At 43.8% G+C, this 26,211-nt stretch overlaps 1 protein-coding gene across 3 annotated transcripts in view; it reads left to right on the forward strand.

Moving 5' to 3' along the window:
- The window catches only part of SH3GLB1 (SH3 domain containing GRB2 like, endophilin B1), a 42,074-nt gene that overhangs the window by 3,008 nt on the left and 12,855 nt on the right, over positions 1–26,211 (forward strand). The window contains exons 2-7 of one of the 3 annotated variants that reach the window (XM_075287183.1): positions 1,159–1,300; positions 5,997–6,125; positions 11,782–11,915; positions 14,543–14,635; positions 17,405–17,417; positions 23,230–23,250. In XM_075287183.1, the coding sequence (XP_075143284.1) occupies positions 1,159–1,300; positions 5,997–6,125; positions 11,782–11,915; positions 14,543–14,635; positions 17,405–17,417; positions 23,230–23,250 (532 nt within the window). Of the gene's footprint in view, positions 1–1,158; positions 1,301–5,996; positions 6,126–11,781; positions 11,916–14,542; positions 14,636–17,404; positions 17,418–22,901; positions 22,992–23,229; positions 23,251–26,211 lie in introns of all 3 variants that reach the window. The other 2 variants (XM_075287181.1, XM_075287182.1) reach the window with 2 other exon arrangements.

Genomic DNA, 26,211 nt, shown 5'->3' on the forward strand with positions numbered 1-26,211 from the left:
AGGTTGTGGTTAGGGGCTGCCCTCTGAGTAATGGTTTGATCTGGCTGGACGGTGCTGAAAATCTTGGGAACGGGCAGCCATGTTTTATTACATTGTTAGCATGCTAGCCGAGCGTGTCATCGTTCCTCTTCCATTGTGCCAAGTGCTTGTGGTACTACAATGTCATTATAAGGGACATGTGAGACTAATAAACCGTATATTGTGGAATGAGCCTTCAGATGGACATGGCGTTCCCGCTGTCATTTGATCATGTGTCATGTGGTGCTGATTGGTTAATGGAGGAGAACAAGCTCGGCTATTCATGCATTAAGTAAAATATTATATTGGCTTTTCTTTACCTTAAATAAACTGGAAATGTAATTTAAAGGGGTATCCTGAGACTTTGGAATGGGTAACAATAACAGATCATAGGGGTCTGATACTCCCAGCACACCAGTAGTCACCTGTGTGGAGAGACTGAGCAGTTTTGCAATTTTACCCCTTTAACCAGTAGAAGGAGAATTATTTCCAGGATTTAGATATTGGCAATTTATTCTTAGGATGTGAAATTGGCAGCCCAGCCATAGCAGCTAAAACTAGCACGGTCTGCGTGGAAGCATGACGTGGTGATTCTTCCCGGGTACCGCAGCTCAAGTACATCAAAACTATAATCTGTATGTGTATCTGTAACTATGTGTGTGCAGTAAAGAAGGAAACCTGGAAAACTAGTAGCAATATCCTTGTGTGAAGGAAAGAGCCACTTCCTCCATCTGCTGTATCGCCTGTGGGTTGTACTCTCCAAACCCTGCACTCCTTGGGGCACGTCTTCTATGTTACCTGATGGAAATGATGCATTTGAGTTTATTGCACTAAAATAAGTTTGCACCCCTGTCTGGTCCAACTCAAAAATAAATAAAAATATATAATATAATATATATATACATTTTAGAGCCTCTCCCGGCCCACAAGGTGTTACCTTATTACCATATGAAATGGCATCTTATAAACCATTAGCTGGTACCCGCGACTTCGTCTGCAGTGATTGTAGAAGTGGGTAAATACAGGCGCGGGTAAGCTGCCAATACTACAGAAGGGATGTCTGCATGAATAGTACATGAATCACCATTTATATCGTGTCACGTCTGACATTAACTCTTCTTTACCTTTGTGCCCCTGCAGTTTACAGAAGAGAAGTTCGGCCAGGCAGAGAAGACAGAGTTGGACGCCCATCTTGAGAACCTTCTTGCTAAGGCTGAAACCACCAAACTATGGACTGACAAAATAATGAAACAGACAGAAGTGTTATTACAGCCAAATCCAAGTAAGGTCATCCCCGGGTACTAGTGATTGATGGTTTACTTGTACATACAATGATATACCCAAATGCTCATCCAAACTCCAAAGCATTGGGAGTAAATTAAAGCTTGCAGGGATGGTTTATTCTGCCCCTAGTGGGACAATAAACTTAAACAAGTACTCACAAGTACTCCCCGAGTCCCCTGCCTCATGTCAAATGGGACAAGGGAACCACTGTAGCCAATCATAGGGCACAGCAGAGAACTCTTTCCAAATGGCACATGTATGCTGTGCCATGTCATTGGTGTAGAGGTGATTATGCCTTGTGACTGCTGCAGTCCAACAGCTCAGGGTCCTGTATGCAAACTGGAAACGGAGGCCCGGGACGGGGTGAGCACTTGTTATGTTTATTGGCCCACTAGCAGCAGTATAAAATAATAAAAAATACCTTGTAACACCCCTTGAATTTACCCCAGTTCTGAGCTGGCATAGGTTTGACTGTCTTCTGCACAAAAAGCATGGAACTGTGCATCCACCAGGAATGATATGTGAAATCACCTGCTTCCAGACAACTCTTCTGGGGGGCACAAAATATGATCAGGCATGTTGAAATCCAACATGTCAAATTCCTTCTTTTCCGCAGGGGCCGCACGGTTGTTAGCACTGCAGCCTTGCAGCGCTGGAGTCCTAGATTCTACTCCTGCCAGGACCAACATCTGCAAGGAGTTTGTATGTTCTCCCCGTGCTTGCGTGGATTTCCTCCCATTCTACAAAGACATACTGTTAGGAAAAAAAATGTATGGGGCTCACAATCTACATAAAAAAAAAAAAAAAAATCCTTCTTTTCTGCGACATCTGCCTTCAGGGGAGTCAGTCACCAGGAAATGCAATATTAGACCAGCCGCAGACTTTATATATTTTTGGCCAGGTTTTTATAAAGCCATAGGTCTTCAGGGATTTTATCCTCACCATTCTGCATAACTTGATGGATTTTTCAGATGGTTTTACCCTCCCGTGTGTCAGATTTTGCTCTGGATTAGTGTTTTGCTCTGCATACACTCCACACATTCTTGGAGATCTCTTTGTCGTCTCGGTGCTTTTGTTATATCTTGACACTTCTTAATTTATTGGTACATTTTGCTGGTGACTTCCTGTGACATTTTTTGCCTTTTGTTTTTTAGTAGTCCCCAGGCCTCTCTTCATACAGGGACTTGAAGGAATAGCCTGTGTGTTTATCTGATAATGGCCGTCTTCCTGTGACCAAATCCCCCTTTTCCTTCCTCTGTTTGACCAGCTAGACTCTACTGGGATTTTAATGTAATATCTTGGAAAGACTGAAAGTATTCCGATTGAGAAATAGTTTTCACGTTCTTGCGTTGCGAGGAAATAAATAAGATTTTATATAAGAAGGGATTGTAGTATTTTCCTATGTGACCACATGGATTAAAGGATAGCTTTACACAAAAGTGACTAGTCTAAAGTTGAACTGTCGGGGATGACTGGCTTGTCATATTTGGAAGAATTCTCTTTCTATTGTCCCTTTAATACATAGATTGCTTCAGATTGTGCTGAGGACACCTGGAAATCTGCATTTTTTAAAGCTGTAGAAATACTTACAAGAAATGCAGGGTTTTGTAGTCCCCGTATAGCGGTAAAGATAATACAAAATCTCATCCACAAGTTGGGAAATAATCTGTAACGGACATGTGGTGCGGTTTTAGAATCTCTGTAAAATCTGCTTTTCCTGAATGAATTCCAGAAAATATATTGAAGTTTTTCTGTTTCCGAAAATTTTAAGCATTTTAGGTGCGCGTGTCCTTACCTTAAGGGTAAGTTCACACAGGGTATTTTGGTCAGGATTTTGAGGCCGTATCCGCCTCAAAATCCTGACCAAAAAGACGGCTCCCATTGAAATCAATGGGAGCCGGTCAGTTCTTTTTTCCGGGAGCCGTTTGTTCTGGCTCCCGGAAAAAAGAACGGACATACTCATTCTTCAGGCGGATTCGATTTGCAACATCCACCTGAAGACACTCCCTCCTCCCGACTAGGCCCATTCATTTGGTCCTAATCCGGAGCGGAGTGTGCAGTGCATTGGCATCCAGTCGCTGCTACCCTAATTTTTGGCCTCCGCTTCAGGTTCCGGACCAAAAAACCCCATGTGAACTTAACCTAATGTTTGGGAACCATGGCTAGTTTGCAGCTGGTTATCCTTTGTGAAATCGCTGTTGGCTATCAAGCTGCAAACTATAGTAATGGTATAGAGGATGGAGTTTCACAATACAAATACAAAATTCCCCAGTGAGACTAAAGTGTAAAATTAATGGAAAACAATCATTAAAAAAGAATCAAAACTGGAGGAGAATTGCTTTTCATTTGCATATTTTCCAAAGTTAAAATCAATGTAAATCTAACACTGATGTATATGCTCCAAAAATAGCACCTACGTAATAAATATACAACTCCAACACCCCCCTTCCCCCCCCCCCCCCCCCCACACACACAATGCTTAGTACAACTACATTGTTCAAAAAAAATGAAAAACATATGGCTGCCAGAATGCTAAGGGGGAAATGTAAGATTGGTTCTGGTCCTGAAGGGGCTGCAGAGAGAACAATCTGAGGGATCCTTTCCATGCATTGCAGGCAGGACAGCTGATTAGTAGGGGTCCTGGTTCTCAGACCCCCATTGAGATTTATCCTAAGGATAGATAATTAATTTTGGATCTTGAGTAACTGCTTTAAGCTGATTATAGAAATAGTATTGGATTAATGTTGGTTACAGGCCCTGACTGCAGCAGGACTGGTTAACCATTTAATGTCTGGTGGCCTACTGACTTGCTGGTAATGACAGATGCCGGAAGAGGGAAGAATCGGGCTGCTGGATTTCAGCTCCTTTTGCTCTCGGGGTAAAGATGTTGCCACCAGTACTATTTGGCAGTGGCTTTCTCCCCTTTCTGTACAGATTCCTGTTCCATTAGGCCTGCATGTGTGTGAGGGGGGGGGGAAATAGCGATTGGCCAACAGCTGTGAAAACTATGTGGCCTGCACTTTGTAAAGAACATTTCCAGGATACATTTGGTACTTCGGGCAGTGGGGAATTAGGTTGGTTAAATAAGCACACAACTTACTATGTAACATGCACAAGAAACCTCTGTGCTGTACACTGTGGCCTTTTTTTTTTATTTTTTGCATATTTTTTTTTAAAGTGCATTCCTAAATCTCTTCCATTGTGTTCTGCAGTGACATGGTCTCATGTCATAAATGACAACCTTTACGATGCTGACTGACACAGGACATTCATGTTTACTGCCCTGCCCTCCTGTCTGATCACTTATCTCCTAAATGGAAAATTTACAGAACGGATATATGCAACTGAATTGCAGTAAAGTGCATAGTATACAGGCATACTGTCAATTTACTGCCGTGGTAGTAGCCGGTCTGAAGTATTTCATATGTAATTAGTACCCATCAGTGTTACATGTGTATAGAAGAAACAGAGGAGCAAATGAAAGATAAAAGTACACAAGAGGTATAGTCAGTCGGCCTCACAGTTTGGCAATGGGTAGGATTTCCCACATGACACTGACACAAACAGTCTTGTTAAGATTTCCTAAATAAGGGGGCCACACAGTGGGTCAGTGGTTAGTACTGCAGCCTTGCAGCGCTGGAGTCCTGGTGTTCAAATCCAACCAAGGGCAGAAAACCATCTGCAAGGAGTTTGTATGTTCTCCCCGTGTTTGCATGGATTTCCATCCCATATTCCAAAGACATAGTGATAGGGAAAAATGTACATTGTGAGCTCTATGTGGGGCTCACAATCTACAGTAAAAAAAAAATAAAAAAAAATAAATTCCTAAATAGAACATAAGGGTTAATCTCCTACTGACCTGCTTTAAGGAGTGGGACTTATCAAAGGGATATGACAGAGTTTGTCCAGGTTTTTTTATTGCAAGTCCTCAATAAAAGATCACCCTGAACCCCTGCTGATCCGCCATTTGCTTCTATGAGTGTTGTCACCCCTTCACTGTTTTCATAGTGGCCGTGCAATGTGATTATAGCCTAACTCAATTCATTTCTATTGGATGAGGCTGTAATTACTTTGCATGGCCACTATGAAACAAATGGCGCATGACATAAACAGTGAAGGGGTCACGGCACTCGCACAAGCACAACCTATTTATGTTCATTTTGTCCTGGTACAGCCAAGGCCGAGGATGGAGACTCCTACCCGTCATCTTACGTCAACACTTAGGACAGTAGGAGGGGAGACGTAGATGAGCTCCTGGGACAAAGACAAAAAAGATTTTATTTTATTATTTATAATGATTATAATGATAGAATTTTTTTTTGCTTTAATTGCAATACGAGACAAAATATGAAACAAAGGAGAAAAATGGAGATTTTTTTTTGTGTGCATTTTCTGTGTTTAGATTTGTATTAGGATTTACTGGAGTCCCAGCCGTTGGACCCCTCTGCTCACACCATTTGATATACTACAGCATAAAACGATAAACTTAATTTTCTTATGACCTATTTTCTGATGACTACATTTGACAATACCAGTTCCTTCATTTTATAGTGCAGTTCCTGTCTAACTAGCACTTGGCACAGAATTGGTTAATTGTATGAAGAATTTTCATTGTCCGTAAATTACGTTACCAGAGACGCCATTATAAGCTTCCACTTTGTAAACTTGCTGTTCTCTCTCCTTTCTTTCTGAAGATGCCAGGATAGAAGAGTTTGTCTATGAGAAACTTGACAGAAAAGCACCAAGCCGCTTAAATAACCAGGAGCAGCTGTCCCAGTATATGATGGATGCCGGGAATGAATTTGGTCCAGGAACAGCATACGGTGAGTGTCTGCACAGCTGGAAGAATGAACAGAGTCCCACACAACTTTGGGTGTAATTCAGCAAACTCCTTATCATTCGCGTCAAACTGATTTTATTTATTTTTTATACTTAATATGTTGGTCCTTCTGAGGACAATCATCTATCTATAGCATTACACCCCATGATGAGAATTAGGTCCACGTGGCAGTAGATCTAGATAGATAGATAGATACATATGCGACCAACCAGACCCTCCTAAGTAGACCACTGAGCTAACACAGTTATTTGTCTGGCCATACAGCTATAATTGTCAGCTGCGCGCTCATATGACCAGTAGCTATTCCTCCTAACTCACCCGATATGCATGTATTCTGAATGGAGAGAGAGGAATAAACCGCTGACTGACATCTGTGGCGGTGACTTATCTTTTCTGAGAAGGAACCCTATAGATAAGGAAGAATATCTTCTCAGCATTTTCCTAAAATGTGTTGAGAATTGCACCCTTTGCAGGCAGACTTTGTATAATGGCTAAATATTTTTCTTTTGGTTTTCGCATGGGATTCTCAATAAGGCTTGAAAGACATAAAAAAAAAAACTGACTCTGACACTTATTTTGCCGCAGCCCAACTCAGGATTCCTGCTTTGGTCCAACTCATAATTGGCTGACACCCATGCTCAGAGGAGCAGAAAAGTTCTTCTAAGGGCTCGTTCACATGGGGCAAGAGAAGGCGGATTTTGACGCCAAATCCACCTCAAAATCCACCCCCTCACAATAGAGGTCTATGTAGGCCGCTAGCGTCCTTTTTCCCATTAGCGGTTTGTTCCCGCTCACGGAAAAAAGAAGCGAGCTGCTCTTTCTTCAGGCGGATTCCGTGGCTGAGTCAGCCCCGGCGTCGGCCTCAGGACAGCACCCCCTGGACTAGGTCCATTCATTTGGGCCTACTCCGGAGCGCAAAGCTGCAACTGTCGGAAGCTGCGGCAGGTGCATTTTGGTCCTTTTCTGACGTGGCTTCCTGCGTCAAAATCAGGCCCAAAATACGCGGTCACTAGCCCCATGTGAACTAGCCCTAATGTATACAAAAAAAATTCATAAAATATAGTGATTGAATTCTTATGGAAGTCTCTAGAAAAAAAACATTTTGCAATAGTAATAATTATAATTGAGGGATTATTTTATTTTGGAGTCAGTAATTTATTTATTTCTTTGCCTTATTCCGAGGTCCTATTCACATCTGCATTCAGGTTTCCATTTGGGGAGTCCGCTTGGGGACTCCCGCAAACAGAAACCTGTGTGTGTGTGTGTGTGTGTGTGTGTGTGTGTGTGTGTGTATATATAAACAACAAAAAAACAGGTTACCATAGGAAACCTCCGGACCCCATAGACTGTGATGGGGTCCATGTGGTTTTCGCTCAGTTTCCTCATGAAACATGAAGTTTCCGTTCGGGTGGGTCCCTAAGCGGACTCCCCAAATGGAAACCCAAACACATTTGTGAATAGAGCCTGGCTCCACAGCCCTGGAAGAAAAAAAAAAAAAAAGTTGCAAAATTAAAAACAAACAACAAAAAACATGGTGTCTATATAAGCATTTCTAAATGTACAGTAGAGAAAACGTCTGTGTGTAAATGAGCCATAAACGCAATCGGTCTGCAAATGAAGTGGTTAGCAGAAAGGGTTAACACAGCGGTCAGTGGCTATTTGCGGCCGCCCTCTACAGATTAGCCACGCAGCAATCTTTCATCGACACAAACCGTCTACAGCAGAGCGTGACCTGAGTTTTTTTTTTTTTTGTCTGAAAATGATGGATTTTCTGTAGATTTCACATTTGTGTTTGCGCACTGCCATGATGGAAATTTAACCTCAGAAACCATCTAGTTTCATTTCATGAAAATCTGTGGACAGGAAAGCTGCAAAAGATGTTTTGGGTTTTGTTTTTTTGCATTGAAGCATACGTGTTCGACAGAATGTGTTACACTCAGAACCAGGAGAAGAAGCCACCACAGCCTTAGGCCTTATTCACACTACAGTACAGTTCTTTTATGGACCTAACGTCCGTGTGTTTTGTTTTGTTGAGCCTGACATAGCTACGTGACAGTGCTGTGAGGGGAATTTTTTCAAAGGACCATCACACATCCATGACTATCTATAGGTCTATTCACATCTGTACGTCAAAACGTACAAAGATAGAATGTGTCAGGGTTTCTGACAGCTGCAAAGAACAGTCCCACAAAAAAAAAAGAGAAAAAAAACTCCTACTTGCGCGTTTTTTCGTCAGCGGCTTTCAGTTTAAAACAATAAACACATGACAGACCTCGTTATAGTTAACCTAAAATATTTTTGTACACGTCGGTTATTCCGGTTTGGTTATCACATTAGTTGCTTTGTCTGCAGTTTTCGTTCAGACTATTATTATACTGTGGGGTCTCTTCAGACCCTAGATTATAATTAGCGGAGGGACAAAGGTTATCAAACATAGTGTGCCTGAGCTGGTCTTCATCATCTACCGAGCTCCTGAATGCATCTCAACACCACTTAGTTAAAGACGCAAGCGTGATGGCATTTGTCGCACTTGCACCTTTGCGTCATGACCCCCGGCCACATTCACAAACCTCAGCGGGTCCTGACAACATTCCAAAAACCATGAGCCACACTGGAGTTCAGCTGAGGTGAGTAACACTGTTTTCTATGATTACTCACCTCCCCTGGGCCTCAGCTAACTCTATTCTGGGGTCCAAAGAGACACTAGATTATAATAGCAGTTCCGACGGACCAGAACAACGGACAGCCTGACATAGATGTGAATTAAGCGTTAAATGACAATCCCATGGCCATTTGTCAATGTTGCGGGAATAAGGCCTTACATTTTATGAACTTTTTTTTTTGTTTTTCAATTCCTTTGTTCACATTGGCATTCATGACTTTTATTATGGTTTCCAATGTTTTTTGCAGCAAGAAAGGGACAGAAACAAAATAGGAAAGCCTGATGGAGCCCGTTATAGTTATACAGCTGTCATGGTTATGAATGGAAGGCGTGATACAAGTGTGAACAGAGGCCAGATTATTATTTATATCATATAATGGGAATTCCAGTATTACATTGTATGATTCAGCCATACATCACATCATACTTGACATTATCCTCCTCTATAATTTAGGAATGTATATGTATGATATCCTGAGTATTTACGGGGTTAAATTGCTGGCTTCCTCAATCTGCAGAGATTACAGCGTGTGGTAAGGTGTCAATTAAAGCATTACTAGTAACATGGTTGTCATAGCATGGAGTCACTGCTGATTTTCTTATATGATGCTTAGCGTGGTCACAAATGCCCAGCATCAAGTTCTTTGGGATACTTAGTTAAAAAGGGAATCTGGGAGACACACAGGGGCAGAGGTAGCAGGTAAAGATGTGCAGGGGCAGCGGGTAAAGATGTGCAGGGGCAGAGGTAGCGGGTAAAGATGTGCAAGGGCGGAGGTAGCGGGTAAAGATGTGCAGGGGCAGCGGGTAAAGATGTGCAGGGGCAGAGGTAGCGGGTAAGGATGTGCAGGGGCAGAGGTAGCGGGTAAAGATGTGCAGGGGCAGAGGTAGCGGGTAAAGATGTGCAGGGGTAGAGGTAGCGGGTAAAGATGTGCAGGGGCAGAGGTAGCGGGTAAAGATGTGCAGGGGCAGAGGTAGCGGGTAAAGATGTGCAGGGGCAGAGGTAGCGGGTAAAGATGTGCAGGGGCAGAGGTAGCGGGTAAAGATGTGCAGGGGCAGAGGTAGCGGGTAAAGATGTGCAGGGGCAGAGGTAGCGGGTAAAGATGTGCAGGGGCAGAGGTAGCGGGTAAAGATGTGCAGGGGCAGAGGTAGCGGGTAAAGATGTGCAGGGGCAGAGGTAACGGGTAAAGATGTGCAGGGGCAGAGGTAACGGGTAAAGATGTGCAGGGACAGAGGTAGCGGATAAAGATGTGCAGGGGCAGCGGGTAAAGATGTGCAGGGGCAGCGGGTAAAGATGTGCAGGGGCAGCGGGTAAAGATGTGCAGGGGTAGCGGGTAAAGATGTGCAGGGGCAGAGGTAGCGGGTAAGGATGTGCAGGGGCAGAGGTAGCGGGTAAAGATGTGCAGGGGCAGAGGTAGCGGGTAAAGATGTGCAGGGGTAGAGGTAGCGGGTAAAGATGTGTAGGGGCAGAGGTAGCGGGTAAAGATGTGCAGGGGCAGAGGTAGCGGGTAAAGATGTGCAGGGGCAGAGGTAGCGGGTAAAGATGTGCAGGGGCAGAGGTAGCGGGTAAAGATGTGCAGGGGCAGAGGTAGCGGGTAAAGATGTGCAGGGGCAGAGGTAGCGGGTAAAGATGTGCAGGGGCAGAGGTAGCGGGTAAAGATGTGCAGGGGCAGAGGTAACGGGTAAAGATGTGCAGGGGCAGAGGTAACGGGTAAAGATGTGCAGGGACAGAGGTAGCGGATAAAGATGTGCAGGGGCAGCGGGTAAAGATGTGCAGGGGCAGCGGGTAAAGATGTGCAGGGGCAGCGGGTAAAGATGTGCAGGGGCAGCGGGTAAAGATGTGCAGGGGTAGCGGGTAAAGATGTGCAGGGGCAGAGGTAGCGGGTAAAACTGTGCAGGGGTAGAGGTAGCAGGTAAAGATGTGCAGGGGCAGAGGTAGCGGGTAAAACTGTGCAGGGGTAGAGGTAGCGGGTAAAGATGTGCAGGGGCAGAGGTAGCGGGTAAAGATGTGCAGGGGCAGAGGTAGCGGGTAAAGATGTGCAGGGGCAGAGGTAGCGGGTAAAGATGTGCAGGGGCAGAGGTAGCGGGTAAAGATGTGCAGGGGCAGAGGTAGCGGGTAAAGATGTGCAGGGGCAGAGGTAGCGGGTAAAGATGTGCAGGGGCAGAGGTAGCGGGTAAAGATGTGCAGGGGCAGAGGTAGCGGGTAAAGATGTGCAGGGGCAGAGGTAGCGGGTAAAGATGAGCAGGGGCAGAGGTAGCGGGTAAAGATGTGCAGGGGTAGCAGGTACTCTTTTTTTCCATATAAGAGGATGAAAGGAGGTGTTTATTATTTATTATTGGAGCCAGGAGCTTCAAGTTACTCCCCTGGGAATGCTTGTAATGATATGGGGAAGCATATAATGGGGTTGTCCTAATGTTACAGGTATCCTGATTGGAACTTTATGGTTGATGAAGTCCTATAAAGAACCCTATGTGAAACTACTGAAAATGCCCCATACCTAGAGCATGCTGTGCTTAGGGGAAAAGTAAATAATAATAATAACCATTATCCCTGTGGGCTACATATACTAATAGTTCAACAGTGTAAACTTGGGCTCGATTCACATCTGCGCACGGCAATATGCCATTCAGGTCTGCCGGGGACCCAAACGATGGAGAATCGGACTGCTAAAAGAACTGATACCCTTAGATAATGGTGGTCCTCGTAGACCATTTAAGCCATAAATGTTTGCCAGAGTCTCTGACGCAGTGTCCAGCTGAAAGCCAGGGCAACCACACTGTAGTCCATGGGGCACCTCTGGATCCGTTTTTCAGTTCTGGTCCTGTGACAGACCAGAAGAACGGATACAGAGATGGTTCCAATAGGTTGTTGTGATACTCTGTTGTGTCCTATAAGGGCTTTCCATATACTGCATTCATTTGCGTTCTTTTTCGGTCAGGTTCTCATCTTCTGTAAGTAACTCAGTTGTCTGTATTTCAGGAAACGCTCTCATTAAATGTGGGGAAACCCAGAAGCGAATAGGAGGAGCTCACCGGGAACTTGTGCAGACTGGAGCCATTAACTTTCTCACTCCCTTGAGGAATTTTATAGAAGGAGATTATAAGACAATATCTGTAAGTATAGGCCACGTCTTTATGTGCAGAGGAGATGACGAGGTTCCTGTTGCATTCATCCAATGATTCATTGAACTTTCCAGTTTGACAAGTTCTTAATGTAAATAATTAAATATGGCTTTCTCATGAAAAATATTAGCAATTTTTACTCTGTGCTGTAGTTGAAGCTTTGGATACATTTTGTTTCGTGAGACTCTTCCTTTAGTGTTCTTTGCAACATGCATGGGACACATTTCACCACACACCACTGAGCCCCCTGCATACACAGTTCTCAGTAGGGTTTCCCATAAACACCTGCTAGCAACTTTTGGGATTAGAGAGAACCCGGATCCAGTCAGTCAGTGGGGAGGGGGCTTCAGTCTGATTCAGCCCCTTGCCCTTACTAATGGGGAGGGAGTCCTGAGCATCCACACCCTATAATGTCCTAATAAAGCATATAGCTAGGGATTGTGTTGAGCAGACAATGCTCTGTAGACCTAGAAAGATAAAATGCACTATGTGATGAAAAGTATCCGGACACCTGGCTGAAAATCACTTACAAGTTGGTGGCGCCCTCCATTGGTAATGCTGGATACAATATGGTGTTGGCCCACCCTTAGCCTTGATGACGCTTCCGCTCTCACAGGCAGACGTTCAATCAGGTGCTGGAAGGTTTCTTGGGGAATGGCAGCCCATTCTTCATGGAGTGCTGCACTGAGGAGAGGTATCGCTGTAGGTCGATGAGGCCTGGCACAAAGTCGGCGTTCCAAAACATCCCAAAGGTGTTCTATAGGTTTCAAGTCAGGACTGTGTGCAGGCCAGTCCATTACAGAGATGTTATTGTCGTGTAACCACTCCGCCACAGGCCGTGCAGTATGAACAGGTGCTCCATCGTGTTGTAAGATACAATCGCCATCCCCGAATTGATCTTCAACAGTGGGAAGCAAGACGATGTTTAAAACATCAATGTAGGCCTGTGCTGTGATAGTGCCATGCAAAACAAGGGGTGCAAGCCCCCTTCATGAAAAACACGACCTCATCATAACTCCATCACCTTCGAATTTTACTGTTGGCACTACACACGCTGGCAGATGACGTTCACCGGGCATTCGCCATACCTACTCCCTGCCATAAGATCGCCACATTGTGTACCATGATTCGTCACTCCACACAATGTTTTTCCACTGTTCAGTTGTCCAATGTTTACGCTCCTTACACCAAGCGAGGCGTCGTTTGGCATTGACCTGCGTGATGTGTGACACCCATTCACCTGACCACGATCGAGGTCCGTGAGTTCCGCGGAGCGCCCCATTCTGCTCTCTCACGATGTCTAATGTCTACTGAGGTCACTGATATGGAGTACCTGGCAGTAGGTGGCAGCACAATGCACCTAATATGAAAAATTGTATGTTTTTGGGGGTGTCTGGATACTTTGGATCACATGGTGTATATAGCACTTGTAGGTTCACTGCTCGACTTACTTTCAACTTTAAAACTTGTTGTTTTTCTTCCCCTTTTTTTGCTTTATTTTCAGTATGTTCCTTGTATCTTGAATTTTCAGTCTATTTATAGTGGTGGTTCTGGTGAATTGCAGTGGCTGCCAGAACTGATGATATTTGTGAGGTTCTGGGAGTTGGACCCCTACAGATCACATATTGATGAAAATTTCATTTAGGGCCGGACAACCCCATTAAGACACCTCCTGATAGCGGCCTACCTAGAAAAGAAAAGGTTGAACTCCAGTTGGTAGATTCTTATCTCCCCAATCTCCTCTTTTAGGGGAAAGTCAGCACATTCACGTACAATAGCGCAATAAGGCTTAGTTCACACATGACTAGGATGTGGCTGAATTTGGTCTGGAAAAAACCTGCTTGCGGAATTAGGAAGCGGTTTTTGGAAAAACCGCCTCAAAATACACCAGGCAGTTTTTCCCTTCCGCACAGTGAATGGACTTTTAAAAACCGCGTTGCGGTTTTTGGGCACAGTTTTTGCCAAAAACCGCGACGCGGTTTCCGCCTTCCATTCACTTCTATTGATTTCCTGAGGCGGAATTCACCTCAAGATGGGTCATGTCGCTTCTTTTTTCTGCTAGCGACAAAAAAACGCTAGCGAAAAAACAAACGCTAGCGGTCTATGTAGACCACTATTGTATGAAGGTGGATTCCGCGTCCAAATTCCGCCCCTCTGGCTTCAAACAAAGGTATAAGGTGAAGAGGCCACAGCGGTCACACAAATGCCACATCTTGGATCTGCTGACCACACACAATATTATCACCTATATAAGAATTCTTATTATTTCCTTGGCAGTTGCAGCTACAAGGGTTTGCTGGGAGAGATAGTTCTACGACAGATTATAAAATGGTAACAGGCGGCCATGACATTATTGTATTGCGTTCTGGTACATAATGCATTCCCATTTCCCCTCTGGTCGCACTATTTCTTCTTTATACTTTTGCATTTTCTGTGACTTGAGGTTTCCTAGAGTAAAACCCCGCAGACCGCTGTGCTGCAGAGTGAAATGCCGCTTGCCACGAACTGTTTGTCATCAGTTTTTCTCCATTTCCCAGATTTTATTTCCCACATTGCTTATTGAGCCCGTTATGCAACAGATGTAGTAATGTGGCTCCCTCCATTCTTACTTTCCTCAGAGAGAACGGAAACTGTTACAGAATAAGAGGTTGGATTTGGACGCTGCAAAGACCCGATTGAAAAAAGCCAGAGTTGCAGAAGCCAGAGCCTCAGTAAGTAGACGCTACGACAAATGAGTGGAAACAAACGTCACTTCGGCTCCCTGTGGTTACACAGCCCGAATAGCTGACCTGACAACATGGGCTCTTTGTGGTGAACAATGGGAATGGCCCAGATTCCAGTTGTATAAACTCAATTCTCTGTGTGCACGAGGCGGCGATGAAAGGTTTAATGCTGACGATGTATAGCAGAGATGGTGAGGCCTTATCTATGGGACTTTTACCCCCATGGTTACCTGCACCATTAGGCCAAATTCATTTTTTTTCAATGCTTTCTCTACCATTTATCATATGTATTAATGGAATAACAGAATTTTGCGTCATCTATAAACCTCATCTCGGGCATGGGGGTCACTCCTGCACAGGGCTGCTTTAACCATAAGGTGCAATGATGCAGCAGCCCTGGATCAAGCAGGACTGGCTCACGTTTTTTGTGATGTCCTGCCGCACACAGTGATTTTACCTAAGGACACAGATAGGGGTTGTATACTATACGAAGCACTTAGCTCCATGCTCCGTTATTCAGTCTTCTACTGATAATGTCTGCAGCTTGCAGCCAGGAAGCGCAATGAGCACCAGCCGCAGACATTACAGTTTGAGCCTACAGGTCCACAGGAATGCTGTTTAGTGAGTATTCTTTTTTTTAATGTAAGATTGGTGGTTGAGGGAGGTAGGAGAAATTAATTTATGGGTGGCCACTTTCAAAAAGTTTGCACAGGGCCCCCCCAATACATTAAAACGGCCTTGCTCCTGAATGCTGCACTACTGATGAAAGCAGCCAAGTGCTGTACTCCACTGTTTCCGACAGTCCCCTAGGACAACTCAACGGTGCATTTGTGAACCACATAGAAGTAGAGGGATTTGGGACTTCTGTTTCAGTGATCTTGAACGTCCCAGTGGTGTGGCCCCCAGATCCACATGCGCTCCCACTCAAGCTAGGGAGTTATAGATATAGTTCAGCGTGACTTACTTTCCGTTTCTTCTTTCCTCTGTTACCAGTACTTGTGCAGTAATTGTACTGATTGGTGGGGTTCTCCACAATTAGACCCCCACCTATCTTTACATTATTGGAGTAGGTGCCAGGCCTGGCCACTGCACATTTTATGTTGCTGAGATTCCAAACCGTACACTTTGGTTCAGATCTCTTATTTTTCTTAGCCATAAGCCGGGGGCATCCTCTGCCAGCACAGGAGATGAGCGCTGTAAAAAATGCTAATTGTCTGCAGTGTTCAGAGCTGCACTTATGTTCGGTGCATGGCAGACTCTACATTCAGTTGACTGGAGTTGGTCCCCTACCCCTCTGCTTCTGATGACCTGTTCTAAAGTTAGGTCTATCCTAAAGGCAGGATATTAAATAAAGCCACAGAAAACCCCTTTTGGATAAGGTCACTTCTGTCTGGCTGGTTTTCTCTGTGGCTTCCAATCTCCATTTCTGGACAGCTGGGATGACTTTAGGACTTGGCCATAAAACCACTTCTGAACGTGCATCCATAGTTGAAACACTACATGTTCTGATCTCGCAGCACAAGACACTTTGTTTATATCCCTTCTAGTACACTGTGACTGTACACCACAGCTACTAACCCACTGCAAGTGCACAGTGCGATAGCGTAAACCTCGGGGACCCTAACTGATTGTGACAAGGAAGGGGCCACAATTCTAGTGAGCTTTAACCTGAAGTTTAGTTAGGTGTAATATTTCTGACCCCAGAGTATAAGTAGCAGAGGCCCAGGGGCGGTGAGTGTCACAACCAACTGTTACTCACCTCTCCTGGACCACGATCTTCATCCTCTTCAGGCCTCCTGACTGACATAACAAACTGCCGAAGTTTGTGATTAGAGCTCATTAAGAAGTCGGATTATAATGAGAGTAAATAACAATTACTTGCCTTTGGGCCTTGGGATATAATTGATTTTGCCCTCTGACGATGTTGCTTTATAAAGTGGTGTGGCCTCAGATAATCACCACTTATTGTAATCCCATTAAAAGCCCAATTAATCACCATTCTGATGAGGTCATAATCACTGAGCCCTAGGCTAGAAGCTGCTGAGGGCCTCATTGTGCAGGAATAATTGTGGCCCTTTTATTCTCAGGATGGGCGAGCGCCCAGAGATTAGTGATACACCAACACATTATTAGATGGTGATCGCTCTTGGAAATGGAAACCCCCTTTTATGTAATCTGCCTCAGAAAACGGGTCCCTACACTCCCATGGTTGTCATTGACCCGTGCATTAAAAGTGATGTGGACAGATGTGTAATTGCGGACAGATATAGGATCTGCTCCATGTTTTCTGAAATCCTTTGCATGTACAGGGGCAATCTCCATTCGCTAACATGTAATGTCTAAGTTGGATGCTCAGGTAGTGAGTTTTGCACTGTATAGTAAGGGTGAGTTCCTACATAGTGACCCCGGTGTGGCCAGAAATCAAGGTTTTTCGGACATCTTCTAATGTATTGATAACATTGTGGTTTTGTAGCAGCTTTACCCCAATGTAGAGCATCACTGACCTTTCGAACAGGAGATGGACACTTATTGATCTGATATTGATGGCCTTGTCCTAACAATAGGCCATTATATTGTGATATTGGAAAACCACTTTGTCATTGTGTTAGGGCCCCATGCACACAGTATTGAGGCGTGCTGCCTTTGGTGTGTACAAAGCTATTCTAACCTGGAAGCAAGACACATAAGAGCAAATACTTCTGCAAATCTTAACCCCTTAACGACCGGCCCATAGTAAAATTACGTCGGCACTGACAGGTCCTTCCTGACTGCCCTATAGTAAAATTACGTCGGGCAGTCAGGGAAGGATTCCCTGTCAGTGCCGATGTAATTGGAGCGGATCTTAGCTGTATCTGACAGCTAAGACCCTGCTCCATTACCCCCCATCGGAGGGGGCTCCGATCGGGGGGTTTTAACCCCTTCAGTTCCGTGATCAAACATGATCACGGAACTGAAGCAGTTCCGTGACGGTGCCGGCCGAATCGGCACCCCCCGCGGCGAGATCGAGGGGTGCCGATGTCTCTAACATGGAGCCTGGGGTCTGGCCAGTGACCCCAAGCTCCAAAAGACCCCCAATACCTGGTTGATCCTGCCCGGGGAAGAGGAAGTCAGACGCAGGCAGCCCCTGCGTCTGACTTCCTCCAGACGCTGCAAGACACTGACAGCTGTGTCCTTCAGCGTCTAATAGAGAATTAGTGATGCTTTTATCAAAGCATCACTAATCCAAGTGTCCTAAAGTAAAAAGTGTAAAAGTAAAAAATAAAAAGTGAAAAATAAATAAATAAAGTGTCTGATAAAAATGAATAAACTTATAAAGCCCCAAAATTTCCTTTTTTCTATAAAAAATGAATTATATTAAAAAAAACCCTAAAACTTAATAAAAACAATACATATTTGGTATTGTCGCGTCCGTAACAATCTGAACAATAAAACTCCAACAATATTTAATGTATACGGTGAACGTCGAAGAAAAAACCCGCCGGAAGTAGTGATTTTTCGCCATCTCACCTTACAAAATATGCTATAAAAAGTGATCAAAAAGTCATATACACCCCACAACAGTACCAATAAAAAGCGCACATTGTCCCGCAAAAAATAAGCCCACAACCAACACTGTGAACCGAAAAATAAAAATGTTACGCTTCTCAGAAGATGGCGATGCAAAAAACATTGATTTATGTCCCTAAATGTGTTTTTATTCTACAGAATTAGTATCGCATAAAAAAAATACTATGAATGAGATATCGCCGTAACCGTACCGACCCGCAGAATAAAGGGAACATGTTACTTATATTGTACGCTGCATGGCGAAAAATTTTAAAGGTAGAATGCAATGCCAGGATTGATTTTTCTTTAAAAAATCCTGCAAAAAAGGGTTAATAAAATGTATTCAATAAGTTGTAGGCACCCAAAAATGGTGTCATTACAAAATGCATCACATCCCGCAAACAACAAGCCCTTATATGGCCACGTCACCAGAAAAATAAAGAAAATATAGCATCTAGTAATGTGAAGACAAACAACCCCAAAATCGCCAAATCATTAGAATACAACTGGCTGCGTCAGGTAGGGAATATATAAGCTGTGCGAGCGGATATCAGGGGACACCCCAGATTTACAGCTTACGAGGGAAAAGACACCGGAAGTGACCCCTAAAGTGACCCCCAGAGTGACTCCCCCAATCATGGGACATAGTAGGGAATTTGGTGTTTGCAATGTCCTCCACACCGCTTATATATTCCCTCTTCGCCATCCCCTCTGCAATCACGTCTGGGATACTAATACTTACTACACCCCCTGATATATTCTTTCAGGGGTGCAGTTTTCAAAATGGGGTCACTCCTTTGGGGAATCCAGTTTTCTGGTACGTTATAGGCTCTACAAACATGACATGGCGTCCGGATACCAAACATCTGAATCTGTACTCTAAAAGTCGCATAGCGCTCCTTCCCTTCTGCGCCCTGCTGTGCGCCCAAACTGCAGTTTATGCCACATGTATGACACATGTATGACACTGGTGTACCCAGGATAACGGACGTAATGTCATATGTGGGTATAAACTGATATTAGGGCACAGCCGGACACAGAAGGGAAAAGAAGGGTTATTGGGTTTTTGGAGCGCAGATGGTTTGGTTTTTGGATGCCATGACACTTTTGCAGAGCTGAAGCGCCAGTAAAGTGGAATCCTCTGATATGTGACCTTATTTTGGAAACTACACCCCTGAAGGATTTATCCAGGGGTACAGAGAGCATTTTTAACCCCCAAGTGTTGCTATAACATATTATCCATAAATGAATACAAAGCTGATTGTGAGAAGTGAAAATGACAATTTTTCCAAGAATCCGTAATTTCAGTGCGTAATATGTTGTGTCCGACTCGTATCAGAGATGAACGCTCTGAAAGCTGTTATGCCCGGGATACCCACTTAACAGTTTTTGGAATGTGTATCTCTGCTGACATAAGTTGGGCACAACATATCAGATACTGAAATGGCGAATCTCTGGAAAACTTCATTTTTAACTTCTCATTATCAGCCGCAATTTCATTTCTGGAAACCAAATAAATGCAACACTCAAGGGTTAAAATGCTCGCTACACCGCTTGATAAATTCCATCAGTGGGGTAGTGTCCAAAATGGGGTGAGATGTCTGCAGATTCCACTTCAGGGGCTTTGCAAAAGTGGCATGGTGTCCTAAAACCAAACTGTGCTCCAAAAACCAATATAGCGCTCCTTTCCTTCTGTGCCCGGCTGTGTCCAAACAGCCTTTCTACCTACATATGGCATTAAGTCTGTTATCCGGGGTACACCAGTGTCATACATGTGGGCATACACCGCCATTTGGGTACACAGCAGGGCGCAGATGTGAAGGAGCGCTATGTGCTTTTGGAGTGCAGATTTAGATTGTTGGTTTTTGGACACCATGTCATATTTGCCGAGACCCTAAAATTTCCCCTACAAAATGGGGTCACTTCTTGGCGAATTCCAGTTTACTGGCACCTTCAGGGCTCTGCAAAAGCAACATGGCGCCCCGAAAGTCCCTCTAACACTGTACCCCAATAGCTAAAAAGCGCACTGCTCCTTCTCTTCTGAGCCCTGCTGTGTGCCCAAGCGGCAGTTTACACCCACATATATAATTTTTTGACCCTCGGGATGGCCCCTTAATAGTTTTAGGAGTGCAGGTCTCTGACAACACAAAGTGGGTGCAACGTATTGGGCACCGAAATGGCATATTTCTTTAAAAATTTCAATTTTCATTTTGTACATTAATTTTTGGGAAGCATTTTTAGGCTCAAAATGATAATACCCCTTGATACATTCCTTGATGGGTGTAGTTTTTAAAATGGAGTCACATTTGAGGGGTTTCCATTGTATTGGTACTTTAGGGGTTCAGCAAATGCGACATGGCACCTGAAAACTATTCCAGCAACATCTGCCCTCCAAAATCCAAATAGCGCTCATTCCATTCTGAGCCCCACCATGTCCCCATACAGCAGATTATGGCCACATATGGGGTATTGCCGTGTTCAGGAGAAATTGTGTAACAAACTGTGGGGGGCTTTCTCTCCTTTAACCCCTTGTGAAAATGAAAACTTTGGGGATAAAGGGACATTTTACTAATTTTTAACCTACACATCCCTAAGTTAGTAAAATCTGTGAAACGACTATAGGGTCAAAATGCTCACTATACCCCTCAATGAATACCTTAAGGGGTCTAGTTTATAAAATGGGGTCATTTATGGGGGGTTTCAATTGTTTTGGTATCTCAAATCTTGTTTGAATGTGCAATGGGCCTGAAATATCTGCAAGCAAAATTTGAGTCTTGAAATCCAGTTGGTGATCCCTTCTTTTTGGGCCCTACCGTGCGTCCGTACATAGAATTAAGGCCACAAAGTGTACATTTTTGAACACGGGAGAAATGGGGCCATCTATTTTGGGGTGTTTTTCTTCATTTTCATGTGTTATGTGCAAAAAAACTGCCTTTAAAATTACTCTTTTGTGTAAAAAATATGAGAATTTTTTGTTTGACGCAAATTCTTTTAAAACCTATGGGGTCAAAATACTCACTATACCCCTCAATGAATACCTCAAGGGGTCTAGTTTATAAAATTGTGTCATTTATTGGGGTTTTCAATTGTTTTGGTAACTCAAATCTTGTTTGAATGAGCAATGGGCCTGAAACATTTAGAAGCAAAAATTGTGTCTTGAAATCCAGTTGGTGCTCCCTTCTTTTTGGGCCCTACTGTGCGTCCGTACATGGGATTAAGGCCACAAAGTGTACATTTTTGACCACGGGAGAAATGGGGTCATCTATTTTGGGGTGTTTTTCTTCATTTTCTTGTGTTATGTGCAAAAAAAACGGCCTATAAAATTACACTTGTGTAAAAAATATGAATTTTTTTTTGTTTGACGCAAATTTTCTCTAAACTTATAGGGTCAAAGTTCTCTCTATACCCCTCAATGAATACCCTAAGGGGTCTAGTTTATAAAATGGTGTCATTTATGGGGGTTTTCAATTGCTATGGTAACTCAAATCTTGTTTGAATGTGCAATGGACATAAAATATCTGCAAGCAAAATTTGTGTTTTGAAATCCATTTGGCCCTCCCTACCTCTTAGGCCCTACTGTACGTGCGTATATAGGACTAAGGCCACAAAGTGAACATTTTTTAACACAGGAGAAGTGGGGTGATATATTTTGGGGTGTGCTTCTTCTTTTTGATGTGTTGTGTGCAAAAAAACTGGCTTTAATATGACACATATTTGAAGAAAATTAAAATGAAATTTTTTTCATCATTTGTAATAATTCTTGCAAAACAATATTTGTTTGATCAAAATGCTCACTATACCCCTCAAAGAATACCTGAAGGGGTCTAGTTTTCCAAATTGGGTCATTTAATGGGAGTTTCTGTCATTATGCCACCTATTCCTGTCTGCAAACATAGCTTGGTACAGGAAAAAATCTCACACTCAAAATTTCCAAAATTTGCTTATAAACTTGATAAACTTGTAAATTGTCTAAGTTACTCAAATATGCTAAAATTATCTCAAATATGCTTGAAACACAAAAGGAACATTTGGAAATATATAACTACTAACTTTTTTGCCCTGTATTATTGTGTATATGTGAGATATCGCAGCTAAAAATGGAAAACATTGAAAAATTTTCAAAATTTTCAGCACTTGCGAGTTTTTTAATAAATTTACACAAGTTATATCAGTCTAATTTTACCTTCTCAGTAAAGTACAACATGTCACGAAAAAACAATATCAGAATCACTTGGATGCAATATACTGTTACAGAATTATTCATTGATAAAGTCACACAGGGCAAATTTCAAAAATTTGGCTTGGTCATTAAGGTCCAAAACAGGCTGGTCACTAAGGGGTTAAGGAACATGGTAGGATTTCTACTCTCTTTTTATGGAATCTTACAAAAAATCAGGACTATAAAGGCCCCATATACTACAATAGGGACCCTGTATCTGGGTCTGAATAAACAGCTATATAAATCGCATATGGAAATTGTATACACCCCTCCCCCACCGCAGCGAAAGTCATTTAGTTGCTGTGACTACAGAACAAGCCGCGCGCTCCACTTTGCAGTATTTAGTGCGCTGCGATGAATAAGTTATGAGGGACGATCTACCAGTCTGCGGAGGGTAATAAACATTGTACCACGTACTGATATGTAATGAGCAGATCCTTACCTTACTGTCCATTCTTTTTTTTTTGTCTTTGTATGTGTGCACTTAAGCAATTAAGCTCCTCTGAGCCTCAGCGGGACGCCGACTTTATGGTAAATTTGTCTTACATGCTCAACGTGTTGCATGTAAAGTGGCTACAGGTTTGTTGGCCTCCCATCACCACTTCATTCAATACACTGTGCGTTCTCTTGCATTGTAATGTATTGGGCCGGGGAATCTTCTGGACAGTCACACAGATCGGGATACTAGCCAATGGATTCCAAACTATTCTTTAAGGCTATAGCTATACATAAGTCACCTATTGCCACTTGACAAAATTTGACCTATGAATGTGTTTTCTTTTTGAGATTTGGCTTGTATCCTAAGTCATATTGCAAGTTCAGTCAGCAGAACCCAGAATATGAACACAACTATCTAAGGTGATACTCTGGCTTCTGCTGACAGACTCGGATATTGACTGGGTAATTATTCAGTAGGGGGCGCTGGACAGCCAGTTTTCAGCTAATTTTTTCAGGGGTCAATGCCTCACCTATACAACTTTTTATGCCATCTTGGGAAAAACTGTATCCTCTAGTCTTAAATCATATTATAACCCAAGAAGACAGAACTGTGTCTTGTTGTGTGCAGTGTATGCTCACCATTATTTCAACACGCTGCAAGAGAACCCACAATTCGTTGTCCTTCCTATAGATAATACAATTTTCCGTTTAGGTTTGTTGTACAGTATATAGTATGTGTTTGGTAGTGCGAGGTCTGTCCCTCTGTTCCATAGATCAACCCTTTCATGTCTACAGGACACTGTGTCCCGTCCCCTAAACCAGTGGTCTGCAACATTCAGCTTTTGTGACTGTACAACTTCCATCCTACCTGGACTGTCAGGGTAAGGCCACATGGGGAAGCAAGGATATGGTTGTGTACTGCTGCAACGTGGACACTGTGGATCTTTAAAGAGATCCTATTATTGGATACCCTTTTCTTTCTCCCTAACATGTAGGAATCGCCTACAAAGGCTATTCTTCTCCTACCTTTAGATGTCTTCTCTGCGTTGCCGTTCAGTAGAAATCCCGGTTTTCTTCGGTATGCAAATGAGTTATCTCACAGCACTGGGGGCGGTCCCTTGTGTTCAAACAGCAGTGGGGGCATCCCCAATGCTGTGAGAGAAATCTCCAGCGCCGCCTCCATCTTCTTCTGGAACGTCCTCTCCATGTCTTCTTCCGTCCTGGGTTTCAATCTTCTAGGCCTCAGGCAGAGCCGACTGTGCATGCCTGGGCCATAAGAAAATGGCCGCTTACACAGTAAGCTGGTGTAAGCGGCCATTTTCTTGTGGCCCAGGCATGCGCAGTTGGCTCTGCCCAAGGCCTAGATTTTTTTTTTCTTTGCATACCAAAGAAAACCGCGATTTCTACTGAACGACTGCGCGGAGAAGACATCTAAAGGTTGGAGAAGAATAGCCTTTCTTAAGGCAATTCCTACATGTTAGGGAGAAAAAAAGGGGGAGCCAACGATAAGATCCCTTTAAAAATAAATGGCTACATGATTTTGCTGGAAAACCTTGTGCCTGTTAAAGTCCACAGTAATTTTTTGCTGGGGAAACTGTGGATTTCCAATAAGCCGCAGTGACCGTTAGCAGCCATATGTCAGCGAGGTTTCGGCCACGTCACTGCTCTCCTGTGCGGCTCTACCCTTAGGGTGGGAGTTGTCGGTCTCCTCTATGGTATGTTAAGCCGTTCACCATGTGTATCTTTCTTTTCTCACTGCCCTATAAAATGACTGTACTACAAGCAGCCACACTGCAGCGTCACTCTCCATACTTCTATAGACGACCTTCACGCTGCCATGCAGGAAGGACCTGAGGACCAAGACAAGTACTTTTATATGAAATTCTATGTTGCTAACCATTCTCAAAGCCGCCGATCTCTGTACAATTGTATACAGTGTGATGAGCTATGCTTTCCTTCATTTACAGCTACAGATCTGCTACAGTAAATGATATCCGTGCATGATCTGACTACATATAGGGTTTGTTTGTAGTCTGTAGGCACGGAGAGACAGTTAGTTTATTCTCCATGCGCTGGAGTTACTGATGGTTGCATAAGTGTCTGTCCACACTACACGTCCACATTTAGATTGATGCAATCGTGTTTCTCATTTGCATCCTTTACGGTCTTGTTTTTTCCTAGGTATTATCTCATTTCCTGAAATATTTCAGAACATAGATTCAGATTTGCATAATTTTGCCGGGTATAGCCTTGTACAGTCTTTTATATACGGTACTTGAGCTTTTAAAATTGAGTTCTTTACATTGAGACGGCATCTGCATCACTGCCCCTATGACAATGTGTAACGGCTGTAGCAATAGGCAAGGGAACGAAGCTTCAGGCATTCGGCAAGTCTGAGCTTGGCCCCCGAGGGGAGGAGGTGAGTGGGCGGCTTAGAACAGGTCACATGCCAAAGTGATATTTTGTCTGCAGGCCTCAGTGCTTGCAGGGAGCCTCCAAAAGCAATGTTATAGATGTGGTCATGTGACCTGATGGTAAATCAGCTGAACGGTGCATAATTTTAATGTGATGTATAATAAAGGTTAAAGGGATTCTACCATTGAAATGAATTTTTTTGGCGATCACACGTCGGAATAGCTTTTGGAAAGGCTATTCGTCTCTTACCTTTAGACGAGGTCTCCGCTGTGCCGTTGTTTAGAAATACCGGTTTTTACCGGTATGCAAATTAGTTCTCTCGCAGCGATGGGGGCGGGTCCCAGCGCTGAAAATGCGATGGAGGCGTCGCCACTGCTGCTCAAAAACATGCTCCAGTGACGCCTCTATCTTTGGCTTAATCCTCCTCTTCTTTCGTCATCTTCCTTTGCGTCACCTCCGACGCCTGCGCAGTTGGCTCTGCCAGTGAGACACCAGCAGAGCCGAGTGTGCATGCCGGCCCGCGGCCATTTTTGGGAGGCTTCTTGCTCTTGTAGTTCAATACAGGAGCGGCCTCCCAAAAATGGCCGGCATGCGCACTCTGCCCTGCGCAGGCGTCGGAGGTGACGCAAAGGAAGACGACGAAAGAAGGGGAGGATCAAGCCAAAGATAGAGGTGTCGCTGGAGCGTGTTTTGGAGCAGCAGTGGTGACGCCCCCATCACATTTTCAGCGCTGGGGCCCGCCCCCATCGCTGTGAGAGAACTAATTTGCATACCGTTCTAAGGAACGGCACGGCGGAGATCACGTCTAAAGGTAAGAGACGAATAGCCTTTAAGCCTTTCAGGAATAATGCATATGACCAATATTTTTTTATATAAACTGGATATCGCCTTTTAACCTGCAAGTGCTTTGGGGGCATGGGTCTGATTAACCACATTTGCCATTCTT

The sequence above is a fragment of the Leptodactylus fuscus genome, chromosome 9 (assembly GCF_031893055.1).
Source record: "Leptodactylus fuscus isolate aLepFus1 chromosome 9, aLepFus1.hap2, whole genome shotgun sequence".
Classification (NCBI taxonomy): domain Eukaryota; kingdom Metazoa; phylum Chordata; class Amphibia; order Anura; family Leptodactylidae; genus Leptodactylus; species Leptodactylus fuscus.